Source organism: Colossoma macropomum, unplaced genomic scaffold (assembly GCF_904425465.1).
Source record: "Colossoma macropomum unplaced genomic scaffold, Colossoma_macropomum, whole genome shotgun sequence".
Lineage (NCBI taxonomy): Eukaryota > Metazoa > Chordata > Actinopteri > Characiformes > Serrasalmidae > Colossoma > Colossoma macropomum.
The window spans coordinates 10629343-10644607 of record NW_023494801.1 but is presented as its reverse complement, the minus strand read 5'-3'; the positions used below and the strand labels follow the sequence as shown (position 1 = coordinate 10644607).

Genomic DNA, 15265 nt, shown 5'->3' with positions numbered 1-15265 from the left:
TGAACTGCAGGCTCCACAGTTACGAGCTCAACATGACTCATGAGAGGCACTAAAGCATGATAAAGTGCTAGCTGGAGAGCTTAGCCTCATACAAATGTTTCCTGCCTCCTTTTACAAAGCACAGAAGGGCCCTGAAAGTGGTTTGGATAGGGAATTCCTCATGGCTCCTTATGGAACAACAACAACAAACTGCTTCATTCTGTTATGTGCTGAAAGCATTAATCAGTTTTAATAGCTTCAACAGAGTCCAGGAAGTATTTCCATGTAGGATGTCATGAAAATGCCATGCTTGTTTGCAGAGAGAGGTAACACTTATACTATATTGAAGTAATATAGGAACTTGCTATTTCGTATGCGTTAGGTCCTGTTAAGCTAATGATCTGTTAATATAATGATCGATGGCTACATTTTTTCACCCCTGTTAAGCTGCCATTTTCTTTTACCTCCACAAATTCAGTTGCTTTACTATGTTCAGAGCTAGTTTTGACCATTTATTACTCCCTACATCCCATTAATATAGGAACTCCAAGTAGAAATGAATGGCTAAGCAATAGGAAGGAGTAATCAATGTCAACTGATGCATTTAAAAAGCTACTGAGTAATAAAGACTGTTGAGTGTGTACTCTTACTGCAAAGTACTTAATCTACTATTTGGTGGAAATTTACACTGAAAGGGTAATTCTGCTTTCTTTTTTCAAAATGTATGCATAATTTAATCATTAGGATGTAAACAAAGTCATTCAGAATGGTCTGATATGACCAATTCTAGATAAACTTAGAGTCAGATTTTTTTATAATGGTGGTGATAGGAACCAGACAAAACCTTGATGCTTATAAACGCTATCTCACAAATTAATATATGAATTAGTATATACTAAATAGCACTAACATCTTGCCTGATGCCTGAGACACTGAACGCGTTTACATGCACTTCATAATCCGATAACTGCAGAAAATCAGATTTTGTCAATAATTCAGTCAATGCGTTTACATGCCCTTGAGTAATCAGATAATGTGAAAGCTCTACACGAGTCAGGCAGTAGTCAGATTTCAGCTTTGCAATTGGCCAATAAACTCACAGAATAAGACGGGATGTAAACGTAATGTAAAACTCAAACTTCATGCCGTGGCTTTTTTTTTTTAAACATCATGACTCTTTAGCTGAAAACATGAACATAAATAATCTAGAAGATGAAGAATATTTAAATCCTTAATTTCGTCAAGCATGTAGTTGGTTTCAGCAATGCTCCAAAAGTGTTTTGCTGCGTCTCATGGCAACACTGCTTGCTGATTTCCAGTACCGTGGTCTGTTTTCGCACATGTGCAGACTGAGAAATCCAAAAGAAATCCAAGTAAAAGTATACATGCACTGAGAAATCTGATTACTGATCTAACATCCAGCTCTCTTTTTCGAAATCAGAGTATGCTTTTTACATTTGAATAATCAGATAACTGTAGAAATCCGATTACGATCGGATTATTGAGTGCATGTAAATACACTTGTACAGTTCTTGGGAGATGAAGATTTAACCTAAAATATATTTCTTCAAATCCACGGTGGAGAGGCACACACAGGGCAAAACAGTCTCCAAGGAAAGAGATTTACCACTATATCATTATCAACGTAATATATAAACCCTCAAACACAGGTGTGGGATGACTGGATGTTTTGGATAGTAAATAAAATGGTTTTATTTGCATTATGGATGTTGTTACTCCTTGTTCCTATCACCACCACTGAAAAGAAATCAGTAAAGAGTTAGTACATTTCTGTATAATGCACCATTTCACATTGAAACACTCTGAATAACTTTGTCTACATATCATTGACTGAATTATGCAGAAATTTGGGGGGGAATGGTGGAATTTGTTTAAAAAACATAAAGCAAGTATATCTCTTAGATTCACAGACTCAGGTCAGCTAGTAGAACCCAGAGCCCACACTAAACATGGTTAAGCATCAGCAGTTATACAACTGGTGGTGTGCTCCAAATGTAGCGATTTTTAAATCCAAGTTAAAAACATTTCTCTATTCATAACTTTATGACTGAGCTCTAAAACCTGCATTATATTCCTACTGTGCTTTATGTTCAGTGAGATAAAAATAAGACACTAAAATCCTTTGTCTTTGTCTTCCTTTTACATTTTTATTTTGCTTTCATGTACTTTGCATTACTTTTTAATTGTCTGATTTTTAAGCTACCACTTTATTTTTTATTTAATTGATTTTCACTCTTTATTTTTCCTTTTGATGTATTTGCCCCTGTGTATGAAATGCGCTATGTAAATAAACTTGCCTTGCTTTTAATGAATATTTGACTAACATATTAATTATGGGTAATCAATGATTAATTAGCAGCATGAACTACTAATTTATTAACGTAAAGTGTTGCCAGCGGGGACACCATATGTTTGACTAGAATACCTCATACACATGTTCTACAAGTGGGCCCACATCCTCTAATTCCTCCGGATGAGGCTTCGGCTCCCATTTCGCAATGGGTAGGACACATTCAGTGGGAGAGGAGACTCTGAAATTAAGAACAAGGAGTTTTCAAACTATTAACCTGCAACCACAAATCATTCAGTCACATTAATATAGCCAATTACTCCATACTTAATATAGTCAATCAGCCAGGACAGTCTGGAGTTGAGTCTTTAGTTTCACACTGAGGCTTGTAGCTAACAAGTAAGGGTTTATGTATTGATGCAATGATGAGTAAATTCTGAATTGAAAATGGTATAAAAACACAATATTTTATGCCTTACCTTATAAAATTTATTGTTTAAAATTTTATGCCTGCAACACGTTCCAAAAAAAGTGAGCTTTTTTTGGAAAAAAAAGGAGCTTGTTTACCATTGGGTTACATCAACTTTTCTTTTAACAGACTTTAATAATCGTGTGGAGACTGAGGACACCAAATGATCCAGTTTTGAAAGTTTGAATTTTTGCCATCCTTCTGTTATGTAAGTCTTCAGCTGTGCAACCATATGGGGCTTTTGTTGTCGTATTTTGACCTTTACAAGACACACATTTTCAATAGGAGACAATTCTGGACTGCAGGCAGGCCAGTCTAACAATTGCACTCTCTGATTACATAGCCATTCTACTGTAACATGCAGAATGTGGCTTGGTATTATTAGGTAAAAGTAAGAATGGGTGTCCCTGAAAAAGAGGCCACCTAAAAGGCAGTATATGTTGCTCCAAAATGTGTTTAGCATTAATGGTGCCTGCACAGATGCACAGGTTACCCGCTAATACCCCCCCATACCATGACAGATGCTGGCTTTTGAACTTTACGCTGGTAACAATTCGGATGTTCCTTTTCTTCTTTGGCCCGGAGAACATGACATCCACTATTTCCATTAATAATCAGAAAGGTTGACTTGTCAGACCACAATACATGTTTCCACTGTGCATCAGTCTGAGTGCCACTGTCCCGACTTTTTGGAATGTGATAGAGGCATTAATTTTATAATAATTGTACATTTAAGAAAAACTGTGAAGTTGAGAAGATAAACATTACATATCTTGTCTTTATTCTATTTTCATTCAAGTACAGGTCAAAGTAAAACTATAAATCAGCGTTTTTTGTTTTATTTGCATTTAACTACTGTCACAACTTTTTGGGAATTGGGTTGTATATATATCATGCTGTCAGTTTAATATGCAGTGTTAGCTTGCTTATAGCAATATTCATGTTTTGACACTTTAACAACTTCATAATGCAAAGGATCCCACAACAATTGGAGGAAAAATGTATGTTCGACAAAGAGTTTTGGCTCTGGAACATTTCAGTTTACCAATTTATCAATTTTCGAAAATGCTGTTCATTTTTCCCATAGAGAAAAACAGCTTGGACCCTGAATTTCGTAATGAGGGCATGATGCTGACTACAGTATAACTACTTCAGAGATCCATTATTTGGATTTCATTCCGCTCTTTAACGCTACTGGACAGCCAATCAGCATTTGCTTGTCATGCATTACATTGAGATTTTGTGCGTTGCAGCCTGTGTGAGCTATGCTTAACCCATTAATCCGTTCTCTGCATCTTTATGCAGAAACATATGCACCTCTGCAGAACTATAAATCAGCCTACCACAACTGCAGAGTTGTTAAACAGTTTAACATTAAGAGACGCAGCCATCATCTTCTACACAAGCTTCTACACAATGTGAACACTGAGATCCTATCTTCAGCTATGGTTAGCCTAGCCGATGAAGTTACTTCAGACTTCTCAGTCAAGTTAACACATTAGTAAAGTAAAACACTACACAGTAGTAAGACACTGTGAGAAAGGACTGACAAACCCATGTAACTCTTATTGGCCATTTGATCTTGCAAACCTACTTAACACTGACTTAAACACCAGGTTGCTAAGCTAAAGGCAGAGACACAACTACAGTACTGTGGAATAAACGTTTGTATGGTGTTTGTTAACCTTTATTTCAGCATCAACTTACAGAGCCCTGCTGATGACATACCGTATAAACAAAAATAATGCATGGCCACAACTTATTTAGCCTTGACCACAGCTTAATAAGGCATGGTATTGTTCCCATGCCTTACTAATTGGTGGCGACGACTTAATTATCTCATTCCAACACTTTACTAAGTGGTGGCCATGCATTAGGATCTCGTTCCCATGTGTTAATACTATGTGGGCACACATTATTTTTATAGTTCTACATGTGAAAAGTTGACCTCGTGGGAATCTTGTGTCAACATTTTAACTGAGTCATCTGTTTTTGTTACACTGGTACTAATGTTTTAAGCCTTCTAACATATTTTTGTCCATTTTTATAGACATCAGAAACCACAATAGTGATTGTATGTGCGAGTTGTGTGTTAGATTCTTTAAATAGTAAATCTATTAATAATATTTATATTAATTGTATTGTACTTTTCATATACTAAAGTTTGTCTCCTATTGATTTGCATCTTCCTGTATTCTACACTCAATCTCAAATGGCTGCCTACTCCCTATATAGTGCACTACATACAGATTAAATAACGGCATCTTCCTCCAAATAGTTCACTAAATGTTTATTAGGGAGTCGTTTGGGTTTCAGTCACGGTGTTTCTGCAGTTTAGACTTTATTAGCCTGTCCCTGATTTAAGATTACAGACTTGCCTATTATCTCTGACTTCGTGTGAGCCCGGCTTTGGATTATTATAATAACTGGAAGTTCTACCACCTCTGGCTCCCTGGTGTTACAGCAGCAGGTTAAAATCAAAGAGTTGTAACAAAAAAACCCAGTTAAACTCACCCACGCATCTCCAAAGAAGCCATAGCCTGAACATTAATCCTAACTTCCACTGGGTTGCTGTCTGGGTTCTGACTGTTCTTGCTGCAGACAATGTGGGAGGAAGAGAACAGACAATCAAAGCACTGCTGCTCTCTTCAAGTCAAAAAATTACATTCGAAAGCGTATGTCGTGCAGGACAAACTAAATTCGAATATGCTAATGGACGCGGAGAACCTTCAAAAGCTTTGTGGTGGATAAAAGGATGTTCTTGCCTTTTAATTTGTAAATGGAACGACACGTGGGTCTCGACCTCCTCCAGCCCACCCATACTGAAGAACAGGCCAGCCTGGAGCTAGGAGGAGTTCAAGAGACAAAAGAGTATTGACAGAATGTTCCAGGAATTGAAGTGTGCATGTCAAAGTGATTTAAAAGGAAAACACAAAAATAGCAGAGCGCATGTATAAATACATTCTCCTTTCACCTTCTGGCCAGCCTTCATCGGGTTGCCCAGTTCACACACCACAATCACCGACCCATTGTCTTTTTTCGGACCACATAGCAGACGAGTGAAGCCCTGAAAATTAAACCAAAATATTAGGGTGCAGACATAATTTGAAGCAGCAGCTAACAGCAAAATGTACTGCTTTTACTTTCCCTCAAAGATGAGCTGTTTTTATCTCTTTTTCAACAGGATAGTCAATTTCAAGCAGTTTTACAGCCAATGACTATCAATTACTTGCAAACTCAGAGGGACAGATGTACGTATAACACAGACACAGTGAAAAAAATGTCCACAATGCACAATTTAACAGTCCATTTACTAAGACTGCAGCTTGTCACTCAAACTGCGCACAGTCTTGTCCACTAAATCGTTAGGCTCCGTGTTTAAAGGAGAGCAGTAAAGTAATGGAACCGCCAACGAGCGCAAGACAAAACAGAAAATAAAAGTTACGTGACAAAGAAATAGCAGTGTGAATATGTTCTTTCCACCAATTCTACAGTGTTATTGTTATTACAGCTAGGAATATAGAGTTTGTGAAATCATAACACAGACTATGTTGCATATATTGCGACTGCATCTCAGCATATTTTGGGTTGTGTCTTCTCACATATTTACATCTTGTCTCAGGAATATAAACAGTGTTATTCTGATGGTAAACATACTTTCGCTATGTGTTTGAGACTCATGCCACCGTCTCACCACAGTGTCTCCTTCCATTGTTCAACAAAACTGCTTAATAACATGTCTTTTATAACCCTTATGCAAATTTATAGATGCATATGCATGAGAAAGACAAAAGTAGCCAATACAATGTGAGGTTTAGGTAAATTAATTTAATGTTTTTCTTAAGTGTTGTATTGTAATTTTATTTGCGCTTGCTCAACAACATAACACAACACAATTCAGTCATTTTTTCCACTTTTCTGAAAAACATGTTAATTGCTTGTATCGATGTCAAAGATAAAAGCGACAGTGAGTCAGCATTGATATTTCTATGACTTTCTGTTATTTGCTTAGTGATTTTGATATCCACAGCTACAGTATTAATGCAGATGTATTTGTAGTTGCTGCAGCCGTCCCTACAGCTCTCGATGTTTATTCTCTTTTATTTGGTCAGTGGTTGGTGGTGGTCCCTTTCCATTGATGGATGGGCTTGGGGGCTGATAATATATCACGCTGCAGCCAGTAAATGTCAACCTACAAAGTTCACCTATATGGTAAAATGGCTAATGAATGTAAATACAAATCACCTAATAAACTGGCAACTCAATGTTAATGGTGAATAAACTTAATAAGTGATGATGCCCAACCTCCTTGTTACTCAGCACAGACTGTAAGTGTGTCCGGGCAGGAAGGCGGACATGCAGCTCTGTTTCATATGCCCCTTCTCCCTGGTTCTCTGCTTTTATGATCAGAAGAGCTGGATTTTCATCCCCTATCAGAAGAGGCTTTCCATCCCTGTTGGTAATAGCAAAAATAAAAATAATGATAAGTTTAATTTGTATATTTTCAAATTTAAGGCTTTCAAATTACAAATCAACACCAAACAAAACACACAGACATAGCTGGCACAGTGAGATAACATTCCTAACCACAATGTATAGTTCCTTGGTTTGTGGCCCCATCAATCTTCACTATCATGGTGCGAAGTTCCCAGCTCAGTCTAGTCAAACTCCACCATCATAGTGCAAAGTCTTCAGCTCATCACCTAATCAAACTATGCTTTCGTGGAGTGAAGTCCTCGACTTGTGGCCTAATCAAACTTAATCATCATGGTGCATAGTCTTTGGCTCACAGCCTAGTCAAACTCTGCTGTCGTGGTGCGAAGTCACTGTCTCACGGCCTAGTCACCCTCCGCTACCGTGGTCAGAATGTCCTGGCTCTTGGCCTAAACAAACTCTGCTGTCACAGTGTGAAGTCCCCGGCCTTGTCAAATTTAGCTACCGCGATGAGAAGTGTCCCAGCATGCGGCTCAGTCAAACTTTGCTACCGTCGTAAGAAGTGTCCTGGCTCGTAGCCCAGGCAAATTCAGCCACTGTACCACAAAGTCTCTCAGCCGGTTCTCAGTCGTCAGTGGAAAGCAAAGCCAGCATATGCCAAGCATACCACAAACAATACAAAACAAACAAACAAAAACCTGATGTACACCAAAAACATGTTCAACGTTCTAACACAGGACACAATCACACATGCAGAGACACAAAAATTGATATTAAAACACAGGAGGAAATATGTGTGTCTGAATATGTACAATCTGTTGCCGATGCTGTGTTTTTGTCCAGCTCATTTTCTTCAGTTTACCATATTGTCACTGTGATAGCAAAACCTTGTAACTCCATTTTTATTTTTTAAAACTGTTTAGTGAGGCAGCTGCTTTTATGTTTTGTGAATGTTTTATGATGTATTTATCAATAAAAATTACTGTGTGGATATAGGCGACCATAATGATACAGCTAAGTGAGTTAGGTGAGATTTGAAATGGGGTTGCAAAACTCTATAGTTCATCATTTTGCTCAAATCCATGTAGTTACTGGATGTTCTAGAAAATCGCTCAGAAAATGCTCCTTTACTGTTACTCCCATTGTGCCAAAAAGTTTTATGACTCTCTCTTACAAAAGAGATTTGACACTTACGACTCAGCGGCCAGCTTCAAGTCAGGGATGCAGATGTTATCATCACCGCAGTCAAGAATAATCCTTGTCTACGGAGAGAGGAAAAAATGTGAGAGGGTAATTTTCTTGTTGTATGAAAACGAACATCTCATGCCATAAAACCACAGGTTCCCACCTGGCCCACTATGGCACTTTGTCCATGCAGCATAGCACCACTGCTATTGGCCAGATTGTAGTTAAGTGAGATGACGATCGGGCTCAGCTTGTCCTTGAACTCCGCCTTAGGATGTAAAAAGTGAAAAATGATATTATTACAGTGCAACATCCTAATTAATAGGAAGCTGTAAACAATTACGATGATAAACAGAGCTGCAAATCATTCCACAGTAAATAAGAAAGGAGAAAAAATAATCTGGAATGACTCATATTGTAAAAGTGGTCATCAAATTTTAAGGCAGATAAGCTGTAACTGTGTTGTAAATTGAAAGGGGGTATTTATCATTAAAAGTCAATGTGAATCATAACAAATTTTCCTTCCGTTTTCAGGTTTGATGACTGTTTCTCATGATGACAGGTGAGGATAGTGGAAATGAAAGGTGAAGTTATTTGTTAATATTATTTTCCCCGCCTGCTGGTGCATGATGATGCAATCAAAAATCAGAAGATGCTTTAGAGGCGGGGCAAAAGATGCTACATTTTGAGGGAGGATCACAAGAAAATAAGAATTTTGTCTTTTAAATTAAGGATGAGTCTGAATTTTCAAATATTCAAATAGACATGAAAAGGTCTGGGTTAAATATGATGTGGCTAGGCTAATAACACTGGCTGAGCTGAAAACAGATGATTAAAGTTTGTTGTAAACTTAAAGTCTCAAAACGGTCTGTTTAACTTTCAGGTTGACTTTAATATTTAAATGTTCCCAAAATACTTGACATATTGATTAACAGTTAGTCCAGTACAGTCGTGCAAAAGTTTGGGTACCTCTGGTTAAATCACATTTTGTTGATTTTCTAAGTGAAAATTAACAAATATATACTCTACACTCTTAAAAAAGAGGGTTCTTCAAGGGTTCTTTAGTAAAGAAAACAATTCTACGTAGAACCATGAGCACAAAGAATCCATGGTATGCTTAAATGGTTCTTCGCACGGTGAGATGGTTCTTCAGATTCATGGAGAACACGCTGTAGATAGTTCCACATGGAACCTTTTTTAGAAAAGGGTTCTATATAGCTCCAAAAAGATTTCTGCTACTGTTACAAAGTCAAGCTTGTAACAATAGAAGAACCCTTTTTGGTGCTATATAGAACCATTTTCACCATGCAAAGAACCATTTAAGCATACAATTCACAGTTCTAAAAAGAACTTATCTTTACTAAAGAACACTTGAAGAACCATCTTTTTGAAGAGTGTACAGGAAACACACTTCTGCACAATTTGACACAGAATTCCTGTTTATTTGCTGAATTTAACAATTTAACAAAAAGCAAAACATTAAATGTGACCTGAGCAAAAGTTGTGGCACATTTTATTTTGTATGTTTTATTTTTCCAGTTTGTTAAACACAACAAATAAACAGAAGTTGTGCACTGAAATTAGCAGAAAAATGATATTTTTAGGTATGTTCTCTGTAGAGTGTTAACTTATTTTCTCCTGGAACATCTGTTGGACTGCCCAGTTTAACTGAACTCAAATTTGTGGTTTGAGAAATATCACTGGTGAGTTGTGCAGCATCATTGTATGCATATTTACAGTTTAAATGCTCTTTATAGGCTAAAACTTTATATGTGCCTGATGCTCTGACAGGCTTCTGCTGAAATAAGCAGGCTTATACATTGTGTTGGTGGAGTTGTAAGTCAATAGCTACGGAAAACTACACTAATGCTGTTATCACTAAAGCCTACATCCTGTGTTATCAGCATTGCTCAGCACTAATGCTATGTGGGTGTTACAGACACAGGAAAGTAGGTGCAGATTATGGTACTGCGATGTCAAAAATAACTCTATTAGTTTTATTTCCCAATGGATCCTGCTATACTGCTTGCAATTGGAGGATTTATGGACATTTTAGAGGTTTTTCTACAGCTGTTCTAGTGGTGTTTGATTCCTGAACAAAAAGGGAGCCATATATATATATATATATATATATATATATATATATATATATATATATATATATCACTGTTGTCGGAACCAAACCTCATATCTCCTTTTTTGACATTTTTCAGTTTTTGACATAATTTGAAAATACCTGTTACCCGTTACATTGTGTGTAAATTTCATGATGAACGGACTAAAAAAATTACCCAAAATCACTTGGGGAAAAAAGATAATTTCACTTAATTCAAGTATTTCAGTACAACAATATCATAATGAGAAATATTGGATGTATTGCCTACATTTAAGAAGTTTTCACTTGCTAAGATATCATTTTTTCATTCTGAGGCCTGGTTCATCCTTCTTATTTCCGAATCATTTACATATTTCCAAACATTAATGTAGATGCCAATATAAAATGAAATAATATCTGTTCCAGTGAAAAGTGTTTGAGAAAATGTGTCATAAACCACAAAATCATGAATGTGTGCATCAAGGAAACCTACTAGTAGGTAGGCGGTGAGGTTCCTGCAGACTGTTCCTGTGTTTCTATTAATGGAGAGCTGAAACTGACTGTGCGGCTGAGTGGTCTCCACCAGGAGGGTCCGTCTGGCCATATTCGGCTTCAGCTTATCCAGCTGTATCTCTGTGTTCAGCACTGGAGAACATTTCAGAAAGAATGATTTTGAATGAATGAACATGTAAATCGTTTTAGGCTCATTTTATCCGCAGCAGAGGTAGAGGGCTTCTTTTTGAATTTGGTCAAGCCTTAAGTTAAGAGTTACTACTTTTGTTTTGCTATGCTATTCAAATGTAATAATATTTTAATTACATACTGAGTTATGCAATAATTACTGTGGAGGAGGAGGCATAGTTCACAAGCCTCCAAAGCGTCACATGCAGGATGGAGAGCCAGTCAGGCTGAACCAGCGGGCTGAGAAGCTGATAAGATTCACCTGTGTGTTTTTTCTGCCAGCCTACTTATAGCCATGTATTTTCTTAGTAGGCGGCGGAGCCCAGAGAGAGAGGGAGACCAGTGGGGTCACAGAAGAGAGAAAAAAATAAGACTGAAAAGTCCCAGCGAACGTGTTCTTTAATCTTGTATGCTGGCTGAACAGCTGAGTGATTTGTGTTGTTGTCAGAATAAAAAGAAAGCTCTGTGTGTCCACACCCTGCATCCCAGTGTCCTCACTCCTCACAGCCTCCCAAAGATCACAATTACATTTACTTTTGAATTACATTCTCCATCGACAGCTTTAAATCTGAATTTCCGACTTTTGTTTCAGCTTAGTTAGGAAAAGATGGCAAAGATGTAAAGGATGCATTTATTTTTTACACAAAACAAGATAGCATTTTATTGAACTCAAATCAATGTAAAATATCTGCTCTTCTGCTCACAAACACAAATGTGGCAAAAAGCGCTTTATAAGTGTCACTGTTGTAAGTATTACTGTTTATCTGAAAAAATGTGTGCTTAATGACTGTTTTGATTGGAAATTAAGTAAATGAAGAGTGGTCTTTTTCCTCACAATTCTGTACATAAACCACAAAGCTTTTGTTCAGAATATAGCACTGTAGGCATTTTCACTCTGAAGAATATAGTACGTAGGTGTTTGTCACGCCCTCGCTGGTACCTTTTATCAGTAATCAGCATCAGCATCTTTCTATTTACTGGCACCTGTTCTTCATTTCCCCCCCCCACACTGCACTGCACTCTCATCAGCACCACCACACATACACTCCCCTCTATTCCCTTCATTTACAGCACTTTCCTCTCTGTGCATTTACCGTCTCCTCTGCTTAATATCCTCGTGTACTGTTTAGTGGATTTAGATCTTAACCTTGTCCAAACTGCTCTGTTTATTAGTTTGGCTTAGAGCCCTTTTGTTGATTTTCTTGGATTATGTGAGTTCAATAAATCCTTTAAACCCTGAGTTTACATCCTGAGTCTGGAATCTTCCGCAGTATTGGAGTGGTGCAGTATCATTGCATGTGATGACGACAACAACAACAACAACAACAACAACAACAACAAAAACAAGAACATCATCAACAATATTCCAGCAAAAAAGGAATGTCGTTAGGGGTGGGCAATATGATGAAGGTAATCAGATTTTGATGGTGATTGACAGATAACTCAATACTGATCCTCGACAGGTGATAATCACCCATGTTGGGAAAGAGAATTCATGGAAAACTATAAGGGCCTAATTTAACTGTAAACAGTCCACCAAACACAATTAAATAATAATTACATGCAATGTTTTATTCCCTTTTATTGTTATTGAGGAAGGACTGGTAAACCAATTAATAGCTACAGGTCATTAATAAACCATGACTCCATGGTAGGGCACATTTTCAGTAAGCGTTTCCCATGGCAGGGAAGTGGTCTTTTGGGTAGCAATGAAATCCCTGACAGGACCCTGTTGCCCTTCATGTACTTTACATATATATTTCTAGGCCAAAACCTTATCACAAAACCATTGTCCCAGGCATCAGGCAACATATTTGTAACCATTTTGAGTAATAGCTTGTGTAATATCTTTAGGTAGTCTTTAAAGGCCTTTAAATGCTTCAGATGTCTGGTTATCACTGCCAGTGTGAACATGTTTCTCTCACATCAAACCACTGTGAATGACTTTGTTTACATCTTAACATGCATCTTAATTATGTGGAATAGTGGAATTCCTTTTAGAAAGCAGTTACATGCCATCCTTACCAATCTCCTCTGGTATTCTGTAGCCACTCACACTGACGCACATCATAATTGTAAAACTGAAAGGAGAAAAAACACATTAAATGTAGTGTGAAGGTGGAGGGGCTCACACTATATGACCATAACCTTCCATCATATTAATGGCCTTAACCTAGTTCAGAATTCTAATTCATTTGTGTGCAAGTTAGAAAAAACTACACCCTTTCCCATGGTTTTACTACAGCGTTTTCCATGACTACATTACACCCATTTCCATGGTTTTACTACAGCGTTTTCCATGACTACACTACACCCTTTCCCATGGTTTTACTACAACGTTTTCCATGACTACACTACACCCTTTCCCATGGTTTTACTACAGCGTTTTCCATGACTACACTACAGCCTTTCCCATGGTTTTACTACAACATTTCCATGATTACACCTTTTTCCATGGTTATGCTACACCCATTTCCATGGTTTAACTACATCCATTTCCAGGTTACACTAGATCTTTTTTCATTATTACACTACACCCATTTCCATAGTTTCACTACGCCCATTTCCATGGTTACACTACACCTTTTTACATAGTTTTACTACACCTTTTTTCATGGTTTCACTACACCCATTTCTATGGTTACACTACTCCCATTTCTATGGTTACATTACACCCTTTTCCTTGGTTACACTACACCCTTTTACATAGTTTCACTGCACCTTTTTTCATAGTTTAACTACACCCATTTTCATGGTTACACTACTCCCATTTCCATGGTTACACTACACCCATTTTCATGGTTTCACTAACCCCTTTTCCCTGGTTACACTACACCTTTCTACACAGTTTCACTACACCCATTTCCATGGTTAAGCTACACCTGTTTTCATGGTTACACTAAACCCATTTCCATGCTTATGCTACACTCATTTCCATGGTTATGTTACACCGATGTCCATGGTTTCACTACATCCATTTCCATGTCTATGCCAAACCCATTCCATGGCTGCAATACACTCATTTCCATGGTTCCATTAGGATTTATGAGTTCACAAGGAGATACACATCATTACTAGCTGACTGCCATTATAGTGAAGATAAAATATCAAAAGCAGAAAAAGCAATGGATTCCAACATCACGCTGCCCATTCCACCTCTAAACCTTTCTTTCAAAGGCAGGCTAAAAGTGCAGTCCTTGCATTTGAGGACTAGGACAGATGGAAGGATAAAGCAGGATAAATGTTAGAATGTGTTTACATTAAACACTGATGTACGGGAGCTGCTCCTTACCAGGAGACCATAGTATTGTCCACCTGGCAGAATTTTTCATCAGGGTTTAGAAAGTCAGGGAAGAACAAAAGCTGGGCTTTTGTCCTCACTACTGCCTTTGTTCTGGTGAAATTAAACACACACACACACACACGCACACGCACACGCACACACACACACACACACAGTTACAAAAGAGGTATTACATATTAAAATTCGATATCAAATTACTGTGTGAAATCAGAATAGGGAACATTTAGGCCTTACCTGTATATGGCGACTTTGTCTGCTCCCCATGCACCAATGATGAGATCTGGAGGGAAAACAAATAGCATTAGAAGGTAGCTAGACAAAACAAAGTTAAATTATGTCTATAAAAATAAATAAATAAAAAGAAAAAAAAAGGTTCAGATAGTTTGCCACCAAAATAAAATTCATAACAGTCATCTGTGAGCAGTGATAAAAGCATTGTCAAAAAAAAACAAAAAAAAAACAGGTTGCCTTAGGGAGCTAGACATATATGTCTAGTTTATTTTAAGTAAACAAACTTGTCTAATAGAGAAAGTAAAACGACAGGCGTTTTGAAAAAGGGGAGCGCTTTTACTGGAGGAAGCCCCCCTGAAAAGGTCAGGCTCTGTCTGAGAGCAAGTGAGACAAAGAGTGCTAGGAATTTCTCTCAAGAGCCCCAGGTGTTGTGTGTCAGAGAGCATTGTCATGTCCTTCGCAGACCCCAGAGCCGTGGGCCAAGAGGAAAGCCACTGTTTAATGCTGTGTTTTCCACTGGTGGCTTTGCTGTGCAGTTCAGATGACCCTCAACCTCTCCCATGAGACAAAAGAAAC

The 15265-nt window shown here is 37.7% G+C and overlaps 1 protein-coding gene across 1 annotated transcript in view; it reads right to left on the bottom strand.

The window, feature by feature from the left end:
• Positions 1-15265, bottom strand: part of itga2b (integrin, alpha 2b) — a 39427-nt gene that overhangs the window by 8823 nt on the left and 15339 nt on the right. The window contains exons 14-24 of the mRNA XM_036590200.1: positions 14693-14738; positions 14447-14548; positions 13180-13235; positions 10967-11118; positions 8542-8646; positions 8388-8455; positions 7065-7212; positions 5734-5826; positions 5525-5604; positions 5274-5354; positions 2426-2531 (exon numbers count right to left, since the gene is read on the bottom strand). Coding sequence (XP_036446093.1) covers positions 2426-2531; positions 5274-5354; positions 5525-5604; positions 5734-5826; positions 7065-7212; positions 8388-8455; positions 8542-8646; positions 10967-11118; positions 13180-13235; positions 14447-14548; positions 14693-14738 — 1037 coding nt within the window. The remainder of the gene's footprint in view (positions 1-2425; positions 2532-5273; positions 5355-5524; positions 5605-5733; positions 5827-7064; positions 7213-8387; positions 8456-8541; positions 8647-10966; positions 11119-13179; positions 13236-14446; positions 14549-14692; positions 14739-15265) is intronic.